General features: G+C 45.5%; 1 protein-coding gene across 1 annotated transcript in view; it reads right to left on the bottom strand.

Annotated features, from left to right (window-relative positions):
• The window catches only part of LOC139386554 (sperm-associated antigen 1-like), a 50,466-nt gene extending 24,621 nt beyond the window's left edge, over nt 1–25,845 (bottom strand). The window contains exons 1-11 of the mRNA XM_071132206.1: nt 25,694–25,845; nt 25,284–25,443; nt 24,854–24,976; nt 24,686–24,759; nt 23,007–23,119; nt 22,699–22,804; nt 22,248–22,378; nt 18,912–19,018; nt 16,976–17,093; nt 12,201–12,638; nt 853–952 (exon numbers count right to left, since the gene is read on the bottom strand). Of these exons, the coding sequence (XP_070988307.1) occupies nt 853–952; nt 12,201–12,638; nt 16,976–17,093; nt 18,912–19,018; nt 22,248–22,378; nt 22,699–22,804; nt 23,007–23,119; nt 24,686–24,759; nt 24,854–24,976; nt 25,284–25,443; nt 25,694–25,845 (1,622 nt within the window). The remainder of the gene's footprint in view (nt 1–852; nt 953–12,200; nt 12,639–16,975; nt 17,094–18,911; nt 19,019–22,247; nt 22,379–22,698; nt 22,805–23,006; nt 23,120–24,685; nt 24,760–24,853; nt 24,977–25,283; nt 25,444–25,693) is intronic.
• Between the last annotated feature and the right edge of the window lie 915 nt (nt 25,846–26,760).

Here is a 26,760-nt window from a genome sequence, read left to right as displayed (position 1 = left end):
GGGTATACTGTTTAACTTCTGCTGTAATTACTGATTGGCTGGATCCAGGTGTGACGGGGGGGGGGGTATACTGTTTAACTTCTGCTGTAATTACTGATTGGCTGGATCCAGGTGTGACAGGGGGGGGGGGGGGGGGGGGTATACTGTTTAACCTCTGCTGTCACTACTGATTGGCTGGATCCAGATGTGACAGGGGGGGGGGGGGGGTATACTGTTTAACCTCTGCTGTAACTACTGATTGGCTGGATCCAGATGTGACAGGGGGGGTATACTGTTTAACCTCTGCTGTCACTACTGACTACTGATTGGCTGGATCCAGATGTGACGGGGGGGGGGGGGGTGTATACTGTTTAACCTTTGCTGTCACTACTGATTGGCTGGATCCAGATGTGACAGGGGGGGTATATTGTTATAGTAACCGAAAGGTTGCAAGTTCAAACCCCCGAGCTGACAAGGTACAAATCTGTCGTTCTGCCCCTGAACTGTTCCTAGACCAGTTAACCCACTGTTCCCCTGAACAGGCAGTTAACCCACTGTTCCTAGTCCGTCATTGAAAATAAGAATTTGTTCTTAACTGACTTGCCTGGTTAAATAAAGGTAAAATTAAAAATGTCTATAATAATGTTTGTCTATAATAAGGTCTATAATAATGTATATAATAATCTATATAATCATGTCTATAATAATGTCTATAATGATGTCTATAAAAACATATATAATGTCTGTAATGTCTATAATAACGTATATAATAACGCCTATAATAACGTCTATAATTATGTCTGATAATGTATATGTCTATGATAATGTATATAATGTCTATGATAATGTATAGTTGTTGAGGGAGGGTCTCACCTGGTGCAGTCCTGTATACACTCAGAGCTGTTTCCATCTTTCAGGTAGCAGGCTGCTCTGTTAGAGTAGAGCACACACAGGTCCTCAGGACTGTCCAATCCTATCAACCAGACACAGAGACATTACTACACAGGTCCTCAGGGCTGTCCAATCCTATCAACCAGACAGAGAGACATTATTACACAGGTCCTCAGGACTGTCCAATCCTATCAACCAGACACAGAGACAGACATTACTACACAGGTCCTCAGGACTGTCCAATCCTATCAACCAGACACAGAGACAGTATTACACAGGTCCTCAGGGCTGTCCAATCCTATCAACCAGACACAGAGACATTATTACACAGGTCCTCAGGACTGTCCAATCCTACCAACCAGACACAGAGACATTATTACACAGGTCCTCAGGGCTGTCCAATCCTATCAACCAGACACAGAGACATTATTACACAGGTCCTCAGGACTGTCCAATCCTGTCAACCAGACACAGAGACATTATTACACAGGTCCTCAGGACTGTCCAATCCTATCAACCAGACAGAGACATTATTACACAGGTCCTCAGGACTGTCCAATCCTATCAACCAGACACAGAGACATTATTACACAGGTCCTCAGGAATGTCCAATCCTATCAACCAGACACAGAGACATTATTACACAGGTCCTCAGGACTGTCCAATCCTATCAACCAGACACAGAGACATTATTACACAGGTCCTCAGGACTGTCCAATCCTATCAACCAGACACAGAGACAGACATTATTACACAGGTCCTCAGGGCTGTCCAATCCTATCAACCAGACACAGAGACAGACGTTATTACACAGGTCCTCAGGGCTGTCCAATCCTATCAACCAGACACAGAGACATTATTACTCAGACAGTCAAGTTGTAACCTCCATCGTGGGGCTGTAGTGGTCAGTCCGAGTGGGCTGTCGATACGGAGCGTGCTGTTGCCTGCCAGTATGAATCATTGATAAAGGTCTGAGGTGAGGATAATGAGGAAGGCCTTTTGTTTTGAATTGTACCACAGTATGAAAGTAGTAGTTGAATGTGCCCCTGGGTTCTGGGTGAGGATAATGAGGAAGGGCTTTTGTACCACAGTATGAAAGTAGTAGTTGAATGTGCCCCTGGGTTCTGGGTGTGAGACGGACTGGGCATGTTGAAACACAGGAGGTGATTCTAATGAAAACAAACCAAGGCAGGATGTTAAATAAGGAGGCCTGTACTGGGATCAGACGTTAGGAATACACTGTTATAATGTGACTTCCAGAGGCCTGTACTGGGATCAGACGTTAGGAATACACTGTTATAATGTGACTTCCAGAGGCCTGTACTGGGATCAGACGTTAGGAATACACTGTTATAATGTGACTTCCAGAGGCCTGTACTGGGATCAGACGTTAGGAATACACTGTTATAATGTGACTTCTAGAGGCCTGTACTGGGATCAGATGTTAGGTGTTTACGGTTATAATGTCACAATGACATAGTCTCCTCTGTATGTTTAAACACTGTCTGTGGTCTCACCAGATCTGACTCATTCCCAGCTGACTTCCTACATACAGTACATTCCTAACCTGGTTGGACCAAATGCTTTACAGGAAGTGGAATGTGGTATCTGTTCAACTATCTTAATAACTATGGCAGGTCTAGTCTCTGGCCTGCTGCTACTACGGCTGGTGGAAAAGCCTGTCTGGACACATCGGGAGACGCTTCAGTTCCACTGCCTGGGAGACATTTCTCAACGACGACAGAGTGTTTCACTGGGAGACATTTCTCCCTACAGAGTGTTTCACTGGGAGACATTTCTCAACGACGACAGAGTGTTTCACTGGGAGACATTTCTCCCTACAGAGTGTTTCACTGGGAGACATTTCTCCCTACAGAGTGTCTCACTGTGACATTTCTCCCTACAGAGCGTCTCACTGGGAGACATGTCTCCCTACAGAGCGTCTCACTGGGAGACATGTCTCCCTACAGAGCGTCTCACTGTGACACATGTCTCCCTACAGAGCGTCTCACTGTGACACGTCTCCCTACAGAGCGTCTCACTGTGACATTTTCCCCTACAGAGCGTCTCACTGTGACATTTCCCCCTACAGAGAGTCTCACTGGGAGACATGTCTCCCTACAGAGCGTCTCACTGGGAGACATGTCTCCCTACAGAGCGTCTCACTGTGACATGTCTCCCTACAGAGCGTCTCACTGTGACACATGTCTCCCTACAGTGTCTCACTGTGACATTTCCCCCTACAGAGTGTCTCACTGTGACATGTCTCCCTACAGAGCGTCTCACTGTGACATTTCTCCCTACAGAGTGTCTCACTGTGACATTTCTCCCTACAGAGCGTCTCACTGTGACATGTCTCCCTACAGAGCGTTATCCAGGGCCGCCCTCCTCCTAGAAGGAACTTCCTGTGTGTGGTAGGAGGTAAAGGCATGTGACTCCCAGTGACATCATCACTCTTTCATTTAGTCAGCGTCGCGGACGGACTGTGTGATATTAGATTGCTTCTTGTGTAAATATTTTCTGTCTGGATTTTAATGATTTGTTACGGACGGACGGACGGACGGACGGACAGACAGAAAATAAATTGTCAATTGACCACAAAATTAACCTTTTGCAGTCACCGGACATTAAACCCATTGATAACCTGTGGTTTGACAATGAAGGATATCAAGGATCTGGAAAGATTATGTACGGAGGACGGACGGACGGACGGACAGACAGACAGACAGACATCACATAGGAGGGACTTGGTAGACAGACAGACAGACAGACAGACAGACAGACAGACAGACATCACATAGGAGGGACTTGGTAGACAGACAGACAGACAGATAGACATCACATAGGAGGGACTTGGTAGACAGACAGACAGACAGACAGACAGACATCACATAGGAGGGGCTTGGTAGACAGACAGACAGATAGACATCACATAGGACGGGCTTGGTAGAGAGACAGACAGATAGACATCACATAGGAGGGGCTTGGTAGACATACAGACAGGTAGACATCACATAGGAGGGGCTTGGTAGACAGACAGACAGACAGGTAGACATCACATAGGAGGGGCTTGGTAGACAGACAGACAGACAGACAGACAGACATCACATAGGAGGGACTTGGTAGAGAGACAGACATCACATAGGAGGGGCTTGGTAGAGAGAGACCGATAGACATCACACAGGAGGGGCTTGGTAGACAGACAGACAGACAGACAGACAGACAGACAGACAGACAGACGTCACATAGGAGGGGCTTGGTAGACAGACAGAAGACAGACAGACCGACAGACAGGTCACATCATGACACCAAACAGCATTAATAACCCTGCATTATACTGTGTATGACAGCATTAATAACCCTGCATTATACTGTGTATGACAGCAGTAATAACCCTGCATTATACTGTGTATGACAGCATGAATAACCCTGCATTATACTGTGTATGACAGCAGTAATTATACATTATACTGTGTATTACAGCAGTAACTATACATTATACTGTGTATGACAGCCTTAATAACCCTGCATTATACTGTGTATGACAGCCTTAATAACCCTGCATTATACTGTGTATGACAGCATTAATAACCCTGCATTATACTGTGTATGACAGCAGTAATTATACATTATACTGTGTATGACAGCAGTAATTATACATTATACTGTGTATGACAGCAGTAACTATACATTATACTGTGTATTACAGCAGTAATTATACATTATACTGTGTATGACAGCAGTAACTATACATTATACTGTGTATGACAGCAGTAATTATACATTATACTGTGTATGACAGCAGTAATTATACATTATACTGTGTATGACAGCAGTAACTATACATTATACTGTGTATGACAGCAGTAATTATACATTATACTGTGTATGACAGCAGTAACTATACATTATACTGTGTATGACAGCAGTAATTATACATTATACTGTGTATGACAGCAGTAATTATACATTATACTGTGTATGACAGCAGTAATTATACATTATACTGTGTATGACAGCAGTAACTATACATTATACTGTGTATGACAGCAGTAACTATACATTATACTGTGTATTACAGCAGTAATTATACATTATACTGTGTATGACAGCAGTAATTATACATTATACTGTGTATGACAGCAGTAATAACCCTGCATTATACTGTGTATGACAGCAGTAACTATACATTATACTGTGTATGACAGCAGTAACTATACATTATACTGTGTATGACAGCAGTAATAACCCTGCATTATACTGTGTATGACAGCAGTAATTATACATTATACTCTGTATGACAGCAGTAACTATACATTATACTGTGTATTACAGCAGTAATTATACATTATACTGTGTATGACAGCAGTAACTATACATTATACTGTGTATGACAGCAGTAATTATACATTATACTGTGTATGACAGCAGTAATTATACATTATACGGTGTATGACAGCATTAATAACCCTGCATTATACTGTGTATGACAGCAGTAATAACCCTGCATTATACTGTGTATGACAGCAGTAATTATACATTATACTGTGTATGACAGCAGTAACTATACATTATACTGTGTATGACAGCAGTAATTATACATTATACTGTGTATGACAGCAGTAATTATACATTATACTGTGTATGACAGCAGTAATTATACATTATACTGTGTATGACAGCAGTAATTATACATTATACTGTGTATGACAGCAGTAACTATACATTATACTGTGTATGACAGCAGTAATTATACATTATACTGTGTATGACAGCATTAATAACCCTGCATTATACTGTGTATGACAGCATTAATAACCCTGCATTATACTGTGTATGACAGCAGTAATAACCCTGCATTATACTGTGTATGACAGCAGTAATTATACATTATACTGTGTATGACAGCAGTAATAACCCTGCATTATACTGTGTATGACAGCAGTAATTATACATTATACTGTGTATGACAGCAGTAACTATACATTATACTGTGTATGACAGCAGTAATTATACATTATACTGTGTATGACAGCAGTAACTATACATTATACTGTGTATGACAGCAGTAATTATACATTATACTGTGTATGACAGCAGTAATTATACATTATACTGTGTATGACAGCAGTAATTATACATTATACTGTGTATGACAGCAGTAATTATACATTATACTGTGTATGACAGCAGTAACTATACATTATACTGTGTATGACAGCAGTAATTATACATTATACTGTGTATGACAGCAGTAATAACCCTGCATTATACTGTGTATGACAGCAGTAATTATACATTATACTGTGTATGACAGCAGTAATAACCCTGCATTATACTGTGTATGACAGCAGTAATTATACATTATACTGTGTATGACAGCAGTAACTATACATTATACTGTGTATGACAGCAGTAATTATACATTATACTGTGTATGACAGCAGTAATTATACATTATACTGTGTATGACAGCAGTAATTATACATTATACTGTGTATGACAGCAGTAACTATACATTATACTGTGTATGACAGCATTAATAACCCTGCATTATACTGTGTATGACAGCAGTAATTATACATTATACTGTGTATGACAGCATTAATAACCCTGCATTATACTGTGTATGACAGCAGTAATTATACATTATACTGTGTATGACAGCAGTAATTATACATTATACTGTGTATTACAGCAGTAACTATACATTATACTGTGTATGACAGCAGTAATTATACATTATACTGTGTATGACAGCAGTAATTATACATTATACTGTGTATGACAGCAGTAATGATACATTATACTGTGTATGACAGCAGTAATGATACATTATACTGTGTATGACAGCAGTAACTGTGAAATGCCTCAGTGTATCACATGATGTTCAGTCACTTTCACAGACTAGTGGTGATAGTGGTGGAGAGGAACGAGGAGAGAACAGATTGATGGAGAGGAGAGATTTATTTATAAAGCCCTTCTTACATCAGCCCATGTCACAAAGTGCTGTACAGAAACCCAGCCTAAAACCCCAAACAGCAAGGAATGCAGGTGTAGAAGCACGGTGGCTAGGAAAAACTCCCTAGAAAGGCCAGAACCTAGGAAGAAATCTAGACAGATGAGGAGAGAAGAGGAGAGATTGATGAGGAGAGGAGAGAGAGTGATGAGGAGAGAGGAGAATGTGATGAGGAGAGAGGAGAATGTGATGAGGAGAGGAGAGAGTGGTGAGGAGAGGAGAATGTGATGAGGAGAGAGTGATGAGGAGAGGAGAGAGTGATGAGGAGAGTGATGGAGAGAGGAGAGAGCGATGAGGAGAGGAGAGGAGAGAGTGATGAGGAGAGGAGAGAATGATGACGAGAGAGTGATGAGGAGAGAGGAGAATGTGATGAGGAGAGGAGAGAGTGGTGAGGAGAGGAGAGAGTGGTGAGGAGAATGTGATGAGGAGAGGAGAGAGTGATGAGGAGAGGAGAGAATGATGAAGAGAGAGTGATGAGAGAGGAGAATGTGATGAGGAGAAAAGAGAGAGTGATGAGGAGAGGAGAGAGTGATGAGGAGAGGAGAGAATGATGAAGAGAGAGTGATGAGGAGAGAGGAGAATGTGATGAGGAGAGGAGAGAGTGATGAGGAGAGAGTGATGAGGAGAGAATGATGAAGAGAGAGTGATGAGGAGATAGGAGAATGTGATGAGGAGAGGAGAGAGTGGTGAGGAGAGGAGATTGTGATGAGGAGAGTGGTGAGGAGAGGAGAATGTGATGAGGAGAGAGTAGAATGTGATGAGGAGAGGAGAGAGGAGAATGTGATGAGGAGAGGAGTGTGATGAGGAGAGAGTGATGAAGAGAGTGATGAGGAGAGGAGAGTGATGAAGAGAGAGTGATGAGGAGAGAGTGATGAAGAGAGGAGAGAGTGATGAGGAGAGAGTGATGAGGAGAGAGTGATGAGAGAGTGATGAGGAGAGAGTGATGAGGAGAGGAGAGTGATGAGGAGAGAGATGAAACGAGAGTGATGAGGAGAGGAGTGATGAAGAGAGTGATGAGGAGTGTGATGAGGAGAGATTGATGAGGAGAGGAGAGAGAGTGATGAGGAGAGAGGAGAATGTGATGAGGAGAGAGGAGAATGTGATGCGGAGAGGAGAGAGTGGTGAGGAGAGGAGAATGTGATGAGGAGAGAGTGATGAGGAGAGGAGAGGAGAGAGTGATGAGGAGAGTGATGGAGAGAGGAGAGAGCGATGAGGAGAGGAGAGGAGAGAGTGATGAGGAGAGGAGAGAATGATGACGAGAGAGTGATGAGGAGAGAGTGATGAGGAGAGGAGTGTGATGAGGAGAGGAGAGAGTGATGAAGAGAGAGTGATGAGGAGAGGAGAGTGATGAGTAGAGGAGAGAGTGATGAAGAGAGAGTGATGAGGAGAGGAGTGTGATGAGGAGAGAGTGATGAGGAGAGATGATGGGAAGGAGAGGAGAGAGTAAATAATGTTATCATATTACTCCAGTGCTAGCCTCCCTACACTGGCTTCCTGTCAAGGCAAGGGCTGATTTCAAGGTTTTACTGCTAACCTACAAAGCATTACATGGGCTTGCTCCTACCTATCTCTCTTATTTGGTCCTGCCGTACATACCTACACGTACGCTACGGTCACAAGACGCAGGCCTCCTAATTGTCCCTAGAATTTCTAAGCAAACAGCTGGAGGCAGGGCTTTCTCCCATAGAGCTCCATTTTTATGGAATGGCTGCCTACCCATGTGAGAGACGCAGACTCAGTCTCAACCTTTAAGTCTTTACTGAAGACTCATCTCTTCAGTGGGTCATATGATTGAGTGTAGTCTGGTCCAGGAGTGTGAAGGTGAACGCAAAGGCTCTGTAGCAACGAACCGCCCTTGCTGTCTCTGCCTGGCCAGTTCCCCTCTCTCCACTGGGATTCTCTGCCTCTCACCCTATTACAGGGGCTGAATCACTGGCTTACTGGTGCTCTTCCATGCCGTCCCTAGGAGGGGTGTGTCACTTGAGTGGGTTGAGTCAGTGACGTGATCTTCCTGTCTGGGTTGGCGCCCCCCCCTTGGGTTGTGCCGTGGCGGAGATCTTCGTGGGCTATACTCAGCCTTGTCTCAGGATGGTAAGTTGGTGGTTGAAGATATCCCTTCTAGTGGTGTGGGGGCTGTGCTTTGGCAAAGTGGGTGGGGTTATATCCTGCCTGTTTGGCCCTGTACGGGGGTATCATCGGATCGGGCCACAGTGTCTCCTGACCCCTCCTGCCTCAGCCTCCAGTATTTATGCTGCAGTAGTTTATGTGTCGGGGGGCTAGGGTCAGTCTGTTATATCTGGAGTAATTCTCCTGTCTTATCCGGTGTCCTGTGTGAATTTAAGTATGCTCTCTCTAATTCTCTCTCTTCTCTCGGAGGACCTGAGCCCTAGGACCATGCCTCAGGACTACCTGGCCTGATGACTCCTTGCTGTTCCCAGTCCATCTGGTCGTGCTGCTGCTCTAGTTTCAACTGTTCTGCCTGCGACTATGGAACCCTGACCTGTCCCGGACCTGCTGTTTTCAACTCTCTCTCTCTCTTTCTACCGTACCTGCTGTCTCTAACTCTGAATGATCGGCTATGAAAAGCCAACTGACATTTGCTCCTGAGGTGTCAAAGCCTGGTTCCTCTCTAGGTTTCTTCCTAGGTTCTGGCCTTTCTAGTGAGTTTTTCCAAGCCACCGTGCTTCTACACCTGCATTGCTTGCTGTTTGGGGTTTTAGGCTGGGTTTCTGTACAGCACTTTGTGACATCAGCTGATGTAAGAAGGGCTTTATAAATACATGTGATTGATTGATGGGAAGGAGAGAGTAATGGGAAGGAGAAGAGGAGAGAGTGATGAAAAGGAGAGGAGAGATAAAGTTTCTATAGTCAGTCAGAGGAGATTTACTACTGCAGTCAGCCAGTCAGCCAGTCAGTCAGTCAGTCAGTCAGTCAGTCAGTCAGTCAGTCAGTCAGTCCGTCCGTCCGTCCGTCCGTCGCCGCCACCCAGCACCTGGTTCAATTTCACAGTAAGCGGTCAGAAGTCACGTGACCTGAGAGGAACTGAGCCCGTCTGCCTTCCTGCCTGGCAAGGGTATGGCTGAACTCCAGACAGCTAAAACAGACTCACCACACTGCCAATAACCAACCAACCACTAGTGTGATGAGTCACTCTGCTACTCTACACCTGGATGTTGTGATGAATCAGGATACACTGCCAGTAACCAACCAACCACTAGTGTGATGAGTCACTCTGCTACTCTACACCTGGATGTTGTGATGAATCAGGATACACTGCCTATAACCAACCAACCACTAGTGTGATGAGTCACTCTGCTACTCTACACCTGGATGTTGTCATGAATCAGGATACACTGCCGTTCAAAAGTTTGGGGTCGCTTGTTTGTTTTTTTAAAGAAATACGTTTTTTTTTGTCCATTAAAATATCATCAAATTGATCAGAAATACAGTGTAGACATTGTTAATGTTTTAAATGACTATTGTAGCTGAAGGCCAGCATCTTGGAGTCGCCTCTTCACTGTTGACGTTGAGACTGGTGTTTTGCGGGTACTATTTAATGAAGCTGCCAGTTGAGGACTTGTGAGGCGTCTGTCTGGCTATTCTTTAAAAAACAAAGACATTTCTAAGTGACCCCAAACTTTTGAACGGGAGTGTACATCTGAACTGTAATCACATCCCACCGACTGGCTAAATGCTGCTGTAATGACATCACATCCCACTGACTGGCTAAATGCTGCTGTAATGACATCACATCCCACCGACTGGCTAAATGCTGCTGTAATGACATCGCATCCCACCGACTGGCTAAATGCTGCTGTAATGACATGTTATGAAATCACATCACACCGACTGGCTAAATGCTGCTGTAATGACATCACATCACACCGACTGGCTAAATGCTGCTGTAATGACATCACATCCCACCGACTGGCTAAATGCTGCTGTAATGACATGTTATGAAATCACATCCCACCGACTGGCTAAATGCTGCTGTAATGACATGTTATGAAATCACATCCCACCGACTGGCTAAATGCTGCTGTAATGACATCACATCCCACCGACTGGCTAAATGCTGCTGTAATAACATGTTATGAAATCACATCCCACCGACTGGCTAAATGCTGCTGTAATGACATCACATCCCACCGACTGGCTAAATGCTGCTGTAATGACATGTTATGAAATCACATCCCACCGACTGGCTAAATGCTGCTGTAATAACATGTTATGAAATCACATCCCACTGACTGGCTAAATGCTGCTGTAATGACATCACATCCCACCGACTGGCTAAATGCTGCTGTAATGACACCACATCCCACTGACTGGCTAAATGCTGCTGTAATGACATCACATCCCACCGACTGGCTAAATGCTGCTGTAATGACATCACATCCCACCGACTGGCTAAATGCTGCTGTAATGACATCACATCACACCGACTGGCTAAATGCTGCTGTAATGACATCACATCCCACCGACTGGCTAAATGCTGCTGTAATGACATGTTATGAAATCACATCCCACCGACTGGCTAAATGCTGCTGTAATGACACCACATCCCACTGACTGGCTAAATGCTGCTGTAATGAAATCACATCCCACCGACTGGCTAAATGCTGCTGTAATAACATGTTATGAAATCACATCCCACTGACTGGCTAAATGCTGCTGTAATGACATCACATCCCACCGACTGGCTAAATGCTGCTGTAATGACACCACATCCCACTGACTGACTAAATGCTGCTGTAATGACACCACATCCCACTGACTGGCTAAATGCTGCTGTAATAACATGTTATGAAATCACATCCCACCGACTGGCTAAATGCTGCTGTAATGACATCACATCCCACCGACTGGCTAAATGCTGCTGTAATGACACCACATCCCACCGACTGGCTAAATGCTGCCGGTAATGACACGTTACACTGTCATGTGATGTGATTCAGTGAAGAGAATAACATTGCTGCTACAGAGGTTAGTTTTATTACTGCGGTATGTGCTGACCTTTGGTTTGCTGTGGGCCAATCACTGAAAGCACCAGCTGCCAATAGCAGCAAAACAACACACTGATTTAACCTTACGGAAACACGAAAGCAGTGGCATTAGTTGCTAGATTACCTACATACGGTTGTTTTTGGGGGGGAATGTCCGTGGAAAATGCCGGAAGAACACAAAACGAACATGTCATTTTGAATAGCCCGTCACACTAAGTTATTATAAATCTCAACTCTAGATGAACGAGAGTTATTAGTAAAAGCTCTGTCACGCAAGACACAACACCACAATACTGAAAACCTACCTGAGTCTGTGAAGCCCGTGATGGCCTGTGAATATTTGTCCAGCGCATCAGCAAACTGTCCATTCTTAAAGAACAGGTTTCCCTCGTTCTTGAGCCGGGCCAACGGCGGGGGCAGGGCCCCACAAGGGGCGTCAAGGTTGCTTCCGTCTCCCCCGACCGGCCTGGCTCCCTTAGAGTCCCTCCTGCCAGAGCCCTGAGCTCCGTTCCACAGACCCTTGTCCGACGTCGAATCCTGTTGGTTCACCTTGTACTTCTCTGCAATTCCTCCCCGGTTTTTCCAGTGGCTTCCGTGTGAATTGTGGTCTGTATGCGGGCTGGGGCCCCCTTCCCCTCCTCTGCCGTGGGGCTTCTTCTGAGCATTTCCCATGTCTCCCCTCTCGGCAGGAGCAGCAGCGGCACTCTCCCCTCCCACTGCCTCGCTAGGCTCAACCGGACAAGCTGCCGAGCACAGAACACACCCACAGGAAGCAGTCAGCGGTTACATCACAGTGGGGGGAGGGGTTGATAGAGTTTCAGGAAGTCTCTCTCTCTCTCTCTACCAGGCAGCCCAGCAAGCCGTTGGTGATGCAGAGGGGGAGGGGTGGAGAACAACCACACACACACAGACACACACACACACACACACTATCTGGTCTGAAGAATGTCATATTACTGAGACAGGGGCTAGGGGGGAATGGCAGATAGTCAGTAGGATGTCATATTACTGAGACAGAGGGGGGAATGGCAGATAGTCAGTAGGAGGTCATATTACTGAGACAGAGGGGGGGATGGCAGATAGTCAGTAGGATGTCATATTACTGAGACAGAGGGGGGAATGGCAGATAGTCAGTAGGAGGTCATATTACTGAGACAGGGGCTAGGGGGGATGGGAGATAGTCAGTAGGATGTCATATTACTGAGACAGGGGCTAGGGGGGGATGGCAGATAGTCAGTAGGATGTTATATTACTGAGACAGAGGGGGGAATGGCAGATAGTCAGTAGAATGTCATATTACTGAGACAGGGGCTAGGGGGGAATGGCAGATAGTCAGTAGGATGTTATATTACTGAGACAAGAGGGGGGAATGGCAGATAGTCAGTAGGATGTCATATTACTGAGACAGAGGGGGGAATGGCAGATAGTCAGCAGGAGGTCATATTACTGAGACAGAGGGGGGAATGGCAGATAGTCAGTAGGATGTCATATTACTGAGACAGAGGGGGGAATGGCAGATAGTCAGTAGGATGTTATATTACTGAGACAGAGGGGGGAATGGCAGATAGTCAGTAGGATGTTATATTACTGAGACAGAGGGGGGAATGGCAGATAGTCAGTAGGATGTCATATTACTGAGACAGAGGGGGGAATGGCAGATAGTCAGTAGGAGGTCATATTACTGAGACAGAGGGGGGAATGGCAGATAGTCAGTAGGAGGTCATATTACTGAGACAGAGGGGGGAATGGCAGATAGTCAGTAGGAGGTCATATTACTGAGACAGAGGGGGGAATGGCAGATAGTCAGTAGGATGTCATATTACTGAGACAGAGGGGGGAATGGCAGATAGTCAGTAGGAGGTCATATTACTGAGACAGAGGGGGGAATGGCAGATAGTCAGTAGGATGTTATATTACTGAGACAGAGGGGGGAATGGCAGATAGTCAGTAGGATGTTATATTACTGAGACAGAGGGGGGAATGGCAGATAGTCAGTAGGATGTTATATTACTGAGACAGAGGGGGGAATGGCAGATAGCAGCTCATTAAGGCTTTATAGCATCCTGATCAACGCAGCCATTAGCATGAGGGATTTGACTGTTGGATTAGAGAACAAATCCCCAGTCAGGGATTTACAGTGGGGGGGGTTGAGTTAGCTACCACAGCACAGACACACAGCCAGACACTGACCCACAGCACAGACACACAGCACAGACACTGACCCACAGCACAGACACACAGTCAGACACTGACCCACAGCACAGACACACAGCCCAACACTGACCCACAGCACAGACACACAGCCAAACATTGACCCAGAGCACAGACACACAGCCAAACATTGACCCAGAGCACAGACACACAGCCCAACACTGACCCACAGCACAGACACACAGCCCAACACTGACCCACAGCACAGACACACAGCCAAACATTGACCCAGAGCACAGACACACAGCCCAACACTGACCCACAGCACAGACACACAGCCAAACACTGACCCACAGCACAGACACACAGCCAGACACTGACCCACAGCACAGACACACAGCCAGACACTGACCCACAGCACAGACACACAGCCAAACACTAACCCACAGTACAGACACACAGCACAGACACACAGCCAAACATTGACCCAGAGCACAGACACACAGCCAAACATTGCCCCAGAGCACAGACACACAGCCTAACACTGACCCACAGCACAGACACACAGCCCAACACTGACCCACAGCACAGACACACAGCCAAACACTAACCCACAGCACAGACCCACAGCACAGACACACAGCCAAACACTGACCCACAGCACAGACACACAGCCAAACACTGACCCACAGCACAGACACACAGCACAGACACACAGCCAAACACTGACCAACAGCACACATACAGCACAGACCCACAGCACAGACACACAGTACAGACACACAGCCAAACACTGACCCACAGCACAGATACACAGCACACACACAGCACAGACCCACAGCACAGACACACAGTACAGACACACAGCACAGACTCACAGCACAGACTCACAGCACAGACACACAGTACAGACCCACAGCCCTGACCCACAGCACTGACTCACAGAACAGACACACAGCACAGACCCACAGCACAGACCCACAGCCAGACACTGACCCACAGCACAGACACACAGCACAGACCCACAGCCAGACACTGACCCACAGCACAGACCCACAGCACTGACTCACAGCACAGACCCACAGCACAGACCCACAGCACTGACCCACAGCACAGACCCACAGCACAGACCCACAGCACAGACACACAGCACAGACACACAGCACAGACACACAGCCAGACACTGACCCACAGCACAGACCCACAGCACAGACACACAGCACAGACACACAGCACAGACCCACAGCACAGACACACAGCACAGACACACAGCACAGACACACAGTACAGACACACAGTACAGACCCACAGCACAGACCCACAGCACAGACCCACAGCAGCTCTCTGGGGTAAACCCAGACAGGTGTGGTGTTTGGAGAATGCAGCAGGCTGTCAGGTCTGTTGGGTCTTAAGGATAATGATTCTGGATCACTTAGGGAACCAGCCAGCCAACTAACCAACCAACCAGCCAACCAACCAGGCAACCAACCAACCAGCCAGCCAGCCAGCCAGGCAACCAACCAGCCAACCACCAGCCAACCAGCCAGCCAGGCAGGCAACCAGCCAGGCAACCAACCAACCAGCCAACCAACCAGCCAACCAACCAGCCAGCCAGCCAGCCAGCCAGGCAACCAACCAGCCAACCACCAGCCAACCAGCCAGCCAGGCAGGCAACCAGCCAACCAGCCAGCCAGCCAGCCAGCCAGCCAGCCAGCCAGGCAACCAACCAGCCAACCAACCAACCAGCCAGCCAGCCAGCCAGCCAGCCAGGCAACCAACCAGCCAGTCAGGCAGGCAACCAGCCAACCAACCAGCCAGCCAGCCAGCCAGCCAGGCAACCAACCAATCAGCCAGGCAGCCAACCAGCCAGCCAGCCAGCCAGGCAACCAACCAAACAGTCAGCCAGCCTTGCAACCGACCAGCCAACCTGCCAGCCAGCCAGCCAGCCTTAATGTAATATAATAACCTCTTTGTTTACTAGGTCTAGGATCAGTCATCATCTGATCTGGTTAAACACTTGTTGGGTGTTTAAGGAACAAACTACAACACCTATGTCCCCTTCTCATGGTAATAATATGTCTCTCTAACTCTACTCATTGGCTTAGACTTGCATTTGCATGTTTCTGTTGCTATAGAAACATGAGGGAAAGGGGTGGAGTTGTTTTTCTCATTTGCATGTTTCTGTTGTTATAGAAACATGAGAAAAAGGAGTTGGAGTTGTTTTTCTGACTGTTGAATTGTGAACCATCTGAGTGTTGTTTTATAGAACAGTCAGTTTGATGTTGACTGACTGTTGACAAACTGTACACCACAATACAGGGCCTGTGAAGCAGGCTACTCCAGGTCAACTACCATATCATTAAAAACCAACTGGTGATCTCCAGGACTGGGCTGGAGGTCAGTCACTTCTAACTGGTGGTCTCCAGGACTGGGCTGGAGGTCAGTCACTTCTAACTGGTGGTCTCCAGGACTGGGCTGGAGGTCAGTCACTTCTAACTGGTGGTCTCCAGGACTGGGCTGGAGGTCAGTCACTTCTAACTGGTGGTCTCCAGGACTGGGCTGGAGGTCAGTCACTTCTTACTGGTGGTCTCCAGGACTGGGCTGGAGGTCAGTCACTTCTAACTGGTGGTCTCCAGGACTGGGCTGGAGGTCAGTCACTTCTAACTGGTGGTCTCCAGGACTGGGCTGGAGGTCAGTCACTTCTAACTGGTGGTCTCCAGGACTGGGCTGGAGGTCAGTCACTTCTAACTGGTGGTCTCCAGGACTGGGCTGGAGGTCAGTCACTTCTAACTGGTGGTCTCCAGGACTGGGCTGGAGGTCAGTCACTTCTAACTGGTGGTCTCCAGGACTGGGCTGGAGGTCAGTCACTTCCAACGGAGAGGTATAATGGTTCAATCTCACTAAGTAGGTGAAGTGATCAGTCACTCACCTCTCTGCTCTTCCCGTATCTCATCCTCCTCCACTTCCTGAATCAGGATCCTCTTGCTTTTACGTTCTGTCTGCGGTTGACACTGGATTAGTTTCTTATCCACCTCAACCAGAAGTTTCTGTGGGCCAGGATGTGTGACGGAAAAGCAGAAAAGAAGACTGAAATAGTTCATCCCATTGTTCCATTAGATTGAAAACACAGTCAAACAACATGTTATGCAGATGAAGACAGGTTGATACAACAGGAGCACCAGTCCGTACGATTCAGGACTTCCTGGACGAAACGTTCCTTTGAAATGTGACACGACTGAAGACAAGTTAAGTCCATATCCTTCATTCCAGGCCTGACGGTCACTACGGCAACGTCTGATGGTCGCTACGGTACCGTCTGATGGTCGCTACGGTACCGTCTGACGGTCGCTACGGTACCGTCTGACGGTCGCTACGGTACCGTCTGACGGTCGCTACGGTGCCGTCTGACGGTCGCTACGGTGCCGTCTGACGGTCGCTACGGTACCGTCTGACGGTCGCTACGGTACCGTCTGACGGTCGCTACGGTACCGTCTGACGGTCGCTACGGTACCGTCTGACGGTCGCTACGGTACCGTCTGACGGTCACTACGGTAACGTCTGTTGAATAAACAGGAGTCCTGACGGTCACTACGGTAACGTCTGTTGAATAAACAGGAGTCCTGACGGTCACTACGGTAACGTCTGCTGAATAAACAGGAGTCCTGACGGTCACTACGGTAACGTCTGATGAATAAACAGGAGTCCTGATGGTCACTACGGTACCATCTGACAGTCACTACGGTAACGTCTGTTGAATAAACAGGAGTCCTGACGGTCACTACGGTACCATTTGACGGTCACTACGGTAACGTCTGTTGAATAAACAGGAGTCCTGACGGTCACTACGGTAACGTCTGACGGTCACTACGGTAACGTCTGACGGTCACTACGGTAACGTCTGACGGTCACTACGGTAACGTCTGTTGAATAAACAGGAGTCCTAACGGTCACTACGGTAACGTCTGATGAATAAACAGGAGTCCTGGCGGTCACTACGGTACCGTCTGACGGTCACTACGGTAACGTCTGTTGAATAAACAGGAGTCCTGACGGTCACTACGGTAACGTCTGACGGTCACTACGGTAACGTCTGACGGTCACTGCGGTAACGTCTGTTGAATAAACAGGAGTCCTAACGGTCACTACGGTAACGTCTGACGGTCACTACGGTAACGTCTGATGGTCACTACGGTAACGTCTGTTGAATAAACAGGAGTCCTGGCGGTCACTACGGAAACGTCTGATGATCACTACGGTAACGTCTGATGATCACTACGGTAACGTCTGTTGAATGAACAGGAGTCCTAACGGTCACTACGGTAACGTCTGTTGAATAAACAGGAGTCCTGACGGTCACTACGGTACCGTCTGACGGTCACTACGGTAACATCTGTTGAATAAACAGGAGTCCTGACGGTCACTACGGTAACGTCTGTTGAATAAACAGGAGTCCTGGCGGTCACTACGGTACCGTCTGACGGTCACTACGGTAACGTCTGATGGTCACTACGGTAACGTCTGTTGAATAAACAGGAGTCCTAACGGTCACTACGGTAACGTCTGTTGAATAAACAGGAGTCCTGACGATCACTACGGTAACGTCTGTTGAATAAACAGGAGTCCTGGCGGTCACTACGGTACCGTCTGACGGTCACTACGGTAACGTCTGATGATCACTACGGTAACGTCTGTTGAATAAACAGGAGTCCTAATTTTGTGGAGGGAACAGAATGGTCAAAGTAACTTCAACACACCATGTTGGGCTGTGTGTGTGGTGTGGTGTGTGGTGTGGTGTGTGTGTGTGGTGTGGTGTGTGTGTGTGGGGTGTGTGTGTGTGTGGTCTGGTGTGTGTGTGAGACACTAACAGTAGCAGTGATGTTCTGTGGTTCGGTCTGCAGGACGTTCCTCAGGTCTTCAGCAGCCCTCTGATAGTTCCCCTGTTGTTTCAGCACTGTGGCCCTGCGGAGGAGAGCTTTACAACACAACGCTGTCAGTCAGGGACATGAGCTTTAAAACAACGCTGTCAGTCAGGGACATGAGCTTTAAAACACAATGCTGTCAGTCAGGGACATGACATGAGCTTTAAAACAATGCTGTCAGTCAGGGACATGAGCTTTAAAACACAACGCTGTCAGTCAGGGACATGAGCTTTACAACAACGCTGTCAGTCAGAGACATGAGCTTTAAAACACAACGCTGTCAGTCAGGGACATGAGCTTTAAAACACAACGCTGTCAGTCAGGGACATGACATGAGCTTTAAAACACAATGCTGTCAGTCAGGGACATGAGCTTTAAAACACAACGCTGTCAGTCAGGGACATGAGCTTTAAAACACAACGCTGTCAGTCAGGGACATGAGCTTTAAAACACAACGCTGTCAGTCAGGGACATGAGCTTTAAAACACAACGCTGTCAGTCAGGGACATGAGCTTTAAAACAATGCTGTCAGTCAGGGACATGAGCTTTAAAACACATGCTGTCAGTCAGGGACATGAGCTTTAAAACAACGCTGTCAGTCAGGGACATGAGCTTTAAAACACAACGCTGTCAGTCAGGGACATGAGCTTTAAAACAACGCTGTCAGTCAGGGACATGAGCTTTAAAACACAACGCTGTCAGTCAGGGACATGAGATTTAAAACACAATGCTGTCAGTCAGGGACATGACATGAGCTTTAAAACACAATGCTGTCAGTCAGGGACATGAACTTTAAAACACAATGCTGTCAGTCAGGAACATGAGCTTTAAAACACAATGCTGTCAGTCAGGGACATGAGCTTTAAAACACAATGCTGTCAGTCAGGGACATGAGCTTTAAAACACAATGCTGTCAGTCAGGGACATGAGCTTTAAAACACAATGCTGTCAGTCAGGGACATGACATGAGCTTTAAAACACAATGCTGTCAGTCAGGGACATGACATGAGCTTTAAAACACAATGCTGTCAGTCAGGGACATGAGCTTTAAAACACAATGCTGTCAGTCAGGGACATGGGCTTTAAAACACACCTTATTCCCGTCTGCACCACTTTTCAACCAGGGCCCTTAGGACTCATTGGGTCCTCTTCTAAAGTAGTGCACTATATAGGGAATAGGGTGTCATTGGGTCCTGGTCTAAAGTAGTGCACTATATAGGGACTAGGGTGTCATTGGGTCCTGGTCTAAAGTAGTGCACTATATAGGGAATAGGGTGGGTCCTGGTCGAAAGTAGTGCACTATACAGGGAATAGGGTGCCATTGGGTCCTGGTCTAAAGTAGTGCACTATGTAGGAAGTAGGGTGCCATTTGGGACATGCATGGTGATGCACTTTGCTATGTAGCGTGGTTATATAGTATTCATAACGAAGTGTGTATACATTAAATAGACCAGAGTTTCTTAAAGGTAGAATGAAGTGACGTTTCACCAGCAGCATCACAGACATTGAGGTGAGATGCCGGACTTCACTCTCCCAGCCATACACAGTATCTACACGTAGCGTGGTTATATATATATATTAGACCAGTCACTCTCCCAGCCATACACAGTATCTACACTATGCTACGTAGCGTGGTTATATATATATATATTAGACCAGTCACTCTCCCAGTCATACACAGTATCTACACTATGTAGCGTGGTTATATATATATATATATATATATTAGACCAGTCACTCTCCCAGCCATACACAGTATCTACACGTAGCGTGGTTATATATATATATTAGACCAGTCACTCTCCCAGCCATACACAGTATCTAGCACTATGTAGCATGGTTATATATATATATATTAGACCAGTCACTCTCCCAGCCATACACAGTATCTACACTATGCTACGTAGCGTGGTTATATATATATATTAGACCAGTCACTCTCCCAGTCATACACAGTATCTACACTATGTAGCGTGGTTATATATATATATTAGACCAGTCACTCTCCCAGTCATACACAGTATCTACACTATGTAGCATGGTTATATATATATATATTAGACCAGTCACTCTCCCAGCCATACACAGTATCTACACTATGTAGCATGGTTATATATATATATATTAGACCAGTCACTCTCCCAGCCATACACAGTATCTACACTATGCTACGTAGCGTGGTTATATATATATATTAGACCAGTCACTCTCCCAGCCATACACAGTATCTACACGTAGCGTGGTTATATATATATATATATATATATATATATATATATATATATATTAGACCAGTCACTCTCCCAGTCATCTGCACGCGTGTACGAGTTCCCTTCACGCAGTTGCAACGTCGTAGATACGGGGACCAAAACAGAGGAGAAGTCTGGCTCTATCTCTAGTGGGTCAGTACCTTTCATATTGTCTGGCTCTATCTCTAGTGGGTCAGTACCTTTCATATTGTCTGGCTCTATCTCTAGTGGGTCAGTACCTTTCATATTGTCTGGACAGTACCTTTCATATTGTCTGGCTCTATCTCTAGTGGGTCAGTACCTTTCATATTGTCTGGCTCTATCTCTAGTGGGTCAGTACCTTTCATATTGTCTGGCTCTATCTCTAGTGGGTCAGTACCTTTCATATTGTCTGGCTCTATCTCTAGTGGGTCAGTACCTTTCATATTGTCTGGCTCTATCTCTAGTGGGTCAGTACCTTTCATATTGTCTGGCTCTATCTCTAGTGGGTCAGTACCTTTCATATTGTCTGGCTCTATCTCTAGTGGGTCAGTACCTTTCATATTGTCTGGCTCTATCTCTAGTGGGACAGTACCTTTCATATTGTCTGGCTCTATCTCTAGTGGGACAGTACCTTTCATATTGTCAGGCTCTATCTCTAGTGGGTTAGTACCTTTCATATTGTCTGGCTCTATCTCTAGTGGGTCAGTACCTTTCATATTGTCTGGCTCTATCTCTAGTGGGTCAGTACCTTTCATATTGTCTGGCTCTATCTCTAGTGGGTCAGTACCTTTCATATTGTCTGGACAGTACCTTTCATATTGTCTGGCTCTATCTCTAGTGGGTCAGTACCTTTCATATTGTCTGGCTCTATCTCTAGTGGGTCAGTACCTTTCATATTGTCTGGACAGTACCTTTCATATTGTCAGGCTCTATCTCTAGTGGGTCAGTACCTTTCATATTGTCTGGCTCTATCTCTAGTGGGTCAGTACCTTTCATATTGTCTGGCTCTATCTCTAGTGGGTCAGTACCTTTCATATTGTCTGGACAGTACCTTTCATATTGTCTGGCTCCATCTCCAGTACCTTCTGACAGTCGTTGAGGGCATTGTGCCAGTGTTGCAGTTTGATCTCTGACTGGGCTCTGTTGTTGTAGCCGGCTACGGTTGGTACCACTGACAGACTCCTGGTGAGAACGAGACATGGAGAGAAGACAGACGGACCTCATTTAGCAGTACTGAAGACTGGCTATTGGATGAGACCTTCCCACCGAGGGCTTGAGTAATATAAACATTGACTAAGGAATTATGACAGAGCTCCACTAAGTATCCACTATGAGTATAAATGTCTCTCTGTGGTTTGAAGCTGAACTCTGAAGACAAAGGAATTAAAGCCATTGAATATGCATTGACTAAAAGATACTAGCATCAACTTAGCTTGAAGGTAATGACCATCCCTAAAACCTCAAAGTGAGACAGCTATTAGTGTTAAGTTACAGGGTCTGACCTTGTATAATACACCACAGCTTCCTCATAGTCGTTGGCCTTGAAGGCCTCGTTGCCTTTATCCTTCTCGCGGTTGGCAACAAGGACTTTCTCCTGCTCAGTCAACGCTGCAAGAACATACACATTCTATAAAAGATGACTGAGCAAGAATAGTCAAATAAAGACCTTACTTCAAAGTGTACATGAATTCACGATATAACTACAGAACAACACAATTCATTTATTTACACTTTGTGTAACCGTTCAAACTAAATAGCATCTCTGGGACACTAATGACACAGTCTAATGAGAAACAAATATATATTTCACCTGTTGTATCCATTTTGCTCCTGATTGTTGGATGTCTAGAGTTTACAATTGCAGGGGGATCCTTTTTTGTTACATTTCCATCAATTTTATCACACTCCTTCTCGACATCAAACCTGCAATACAGAGTGATAACATTGATAATATGGTCTTTTATCAGGCTCCTTGTCGACATCAAACCTGCAGTACAGAGTGATAACATTGATAATGTTGTCTGGGCATGATTCCTGGATCCCATACACGAATTACACAGCAGGAAAAAACTACACTGGTCTTATTCTATATAATCAGGAGGTAGAACCTTCTACTGGTCACATCCTATATAATCAGGAGGTAGAACCTTCTAGACTCACTGGTCCCATTCTATATAATCAGGAGGAAGAACCTTCTATAAACTCACTGGTCCCATTCTATATAATCAGGAGGTAGAACCTTCTAGACTCTCTGGTCACATCCTATATAATCAGGAGGTAGAACCTTCTAGACTCACTGGTCCCATTCTATATAATCAGGAGGTAGAACCTTCTAGACGCACTGGTCCCATTCTATATAATCAGGAGGTAGAACCTTCTAGACTCACTGGTCCCATCCTATATAATCAGGAGGTAGAACCTTCTAGAAACTCACTGGTCCCATTCTATATAATCAGGAGGTAGAACCTTCTAGAAACTCACTGGTCCCATTCTATATAATCAGGAGGAAGAACATTCTAGACTCACTGGTCCCATTCTATATAATCAGGAGGTAGAACCTTCTATAAACTCACTGGTCCATTCTATATAATCAGGAGGTAGAACCTTCTAGAAACTCACTGGTCTTATTCTATATAATCAGGAGGAAGAACCTTCTAGACTCACTGGTCCCATTCTATATAATCAGAAGGTAGAACCTTCTAGACTATCTGGTCCCATTCTATATAATCAGGAGGTAGAACCTTCTAGACTCTCTGGTCCCATTCTATATAATATGAAGGTAGAACCTTCTAGACTCTCTGGTCCCATTCTATATAATCAGGAGGTAGAACCTTCTAGACTCACTGGTCCCATTCTATATAATCAGGAGGAAGAACCTTCTAGACTCACTGGTCCCATTCTATATAATCAGGAGGTAGAACCTTCTAGACTCACTGGTCCCATTCTATATAATCAGGAGGAAGAACCTTCTAGACTCACTGGTCCCATTCTATATAATTAGGAGGAAGAACCTTCTAGAAACTCACTGGTCCCATCCTATATAATCAGGAGGAAAAACCTTCTAGAGACTCACTGGTCCCATCCTATATAATCAGGAGGAAAAACCTTCTAGACTCACTGGTCTCATTCTATATAATCAGGAGGAAGAACCTTCTAGAAACTCACTGGTCCAATTCTATATAATCAGGAGGAAGAACCTTCTAGAAACTCACTGGTCCAATTCTATATAATCAGGGGGTAGAACCTTCTAGACCCACTGGCCCATTCTATATAATCAGGAGGTAGAACCTTCTAGACTCACTGGTCCCATTCTATATAACCAGGAGGAAGAACCTTCTAGAAACTCACTGGTCCCATTCTATATAATCAGGAGGAAGAACCTTCTAGAAACTCACTGGTCCCATTCTATATAACCAGGAGGAAGAACCTTCTAGAAACTCACTGGTCCCATTCTATATAATCAGGAGGAAGAACCTTCTAGAAACTCACTTGTCCCATTCTATATAATTACGAGGCAGAACCTTCTTCTGTGCAGTTTTCTTCTGTCCATTTGAAACTGTATTCTGCAACACAATTTAGAATGAAGTTCTAGTCATTTTCCTGCTATTGTCTGACAACACAAAATAATAGTATTTCCTTATAAAACAGAGGCTGTACCTGCTTGAGAGGAATAGAGCAACTTGATCCACGTACTGGGGGTAGATTCTCACTTTCAAGATCATGGAATATAGATTGTTGTTTCAGCTCAGTTTCACTCATTTTGGCATCTGACTCCCACTTCTGTAAAAGTGAAAACAGTGTGGTGAATATTAGGTTAAGTCTGCTATATAAGGATGTGTGTATCGGTCTCATTACCTACAGCTACACTACTATGGTATTACTACTAATACAAAAGTCTCAATACTACTTACAAGTGTTGTTACAAAGTCAATGATCTCTGTTAACCCAGAACTAAAATCTTGAAATCATTTTGGTCAGATGCTTGATGTTTAACGTAGTCTCTCCACGACAGATTACAAAGTCAAATTGGCACAGTGAGACGCCACAAAAAACTTTGAGACAACGTCGCGTGGCAAACGGACAGTACCTTGAGTTCGTCCGTGATCTGACCCCATTCATCTGCAGAGAAGCAGGTGGCGGTGGCTGGGGGGTTGTCCTTTCTGAGGGCCCGACTTTTAGGGTCCAACCTCTCCAGACGACTCTCACAGAACTGTATCAGATGGGGATAGATGCCCTCATCTCCAGACCTGTCGTAAAATAGAATGACAGTGAATTTCAGAACATCTTATCAGGATAACACAGAGGTGTTAACTTGTCTGGCATAACACAGAGTCCTCAGGAACAAACAACAACAAAAATACCACATTGATCCCCCATTTCAGTTCTGAATTAGTTTTGTACTATTTGTGTTAACTCTTTTGTCCATTTCTCGCTTAGATTGTTATGTTGAAAACCACCAGCTGTAGCCTAAATCTAACTTTCCCCCGAATCATTTACCTTAGCACCCTCAGAATCTTGGCCAAGTATTTCACATCAGTGCATTTGTCAATGTAGCCGTAGTCTAGGTGATCCACTGGAACTGCTGCGGCAGAAGTGGTCCCCGCTGGCACCTCTTGAGTTAGACGTGAGGAAACTATCTCTGCATTCATGGCTGACCTGTTGACGACAACAACAACAACTAAATGTCTATGCGTTACTAAAGCGACATTTACTAAATTGTGGCTAAGTCTAGTAGCTACTGCCTGGGTCCTGCGGCTCTGTCTTTTGACAACAATACTAGCTCGCTGAAGTTAGCAGTTTGGTTTAACGTTACGAGCTAACGTTACTGCCAGTGAAGATAGTTAAAAACATTTATTTCACCTTTATTTAACTAGTCAAGTCATGGATGGTTGAAAAGTAATGTGGAAAGTCAATGTCCTTACTCACCAAACAACAACCCGTGTCACGGAGGGAATGAGAAATTGTATATATTTAGAGAAATAATAACTCGCTACGATGTAAAGTTATCTAGCGACCTGTGTGTGTGTCTCATCAACCGAGCAACTCCACGCGTTTCGTTACTATGGTGACCAGTGTACCCGGTACGGTGGCCTCAGGGGGGTGCGATTCTGCTTGTTTTGTGGAAGAGACAAACATCTTTGGCGCTTCAGGTAGTTACTTCCTCCAGTAGATGACGATGTCACGTCAAAGATAGATAGTACAGTACTGGTCGATGTAACTCTGTTTAACAGCAACAAAGTAACACTGCACACACGCGCACACCCTATTTTTGCAGACATTGGCTCCTTTGATCAATCAGGTTTGATACTTGTGTTGTTGTTGCGGAAAGGTCTGCAGGGCGCCGGTATCCCCCCCACTTGCACTTACTGACAAATGACTTGTTGTTGACAATCCAACAACGTCTGGGCCAAAGTCTTGGATTTTCTTATGAGGAATAATAAACAAACAATTATTATTAGTAATATATTCCAAGTTACTTGAACTATAAACTGGGGAAAGAGAACTCACCAGTACATATGAGTGTATGACTGGAACGAACTGCAAAAATCGCTGAAGCTGGAGAC

This window comes from Oncorhynchus clarkii, chromosome 3, assembly GCF_045791955.1.
Source record: "Oncorhynchus clarkii lewisi isolate Uvic-CL-2024 chromosome 3, UVic_Ocla_1.0, whole genome shotgun sequence".
NCBI classification, from domain to species: Eukaryota; Metazoa; Chordata; class Actinopteri; order Salmoniformes; family Salmonidae; genus Oncorhynchus; species Oncorhynchus clarkii.
This window is presented reverse-complemented; position numbering and strand designations above follow the sequence as displayed.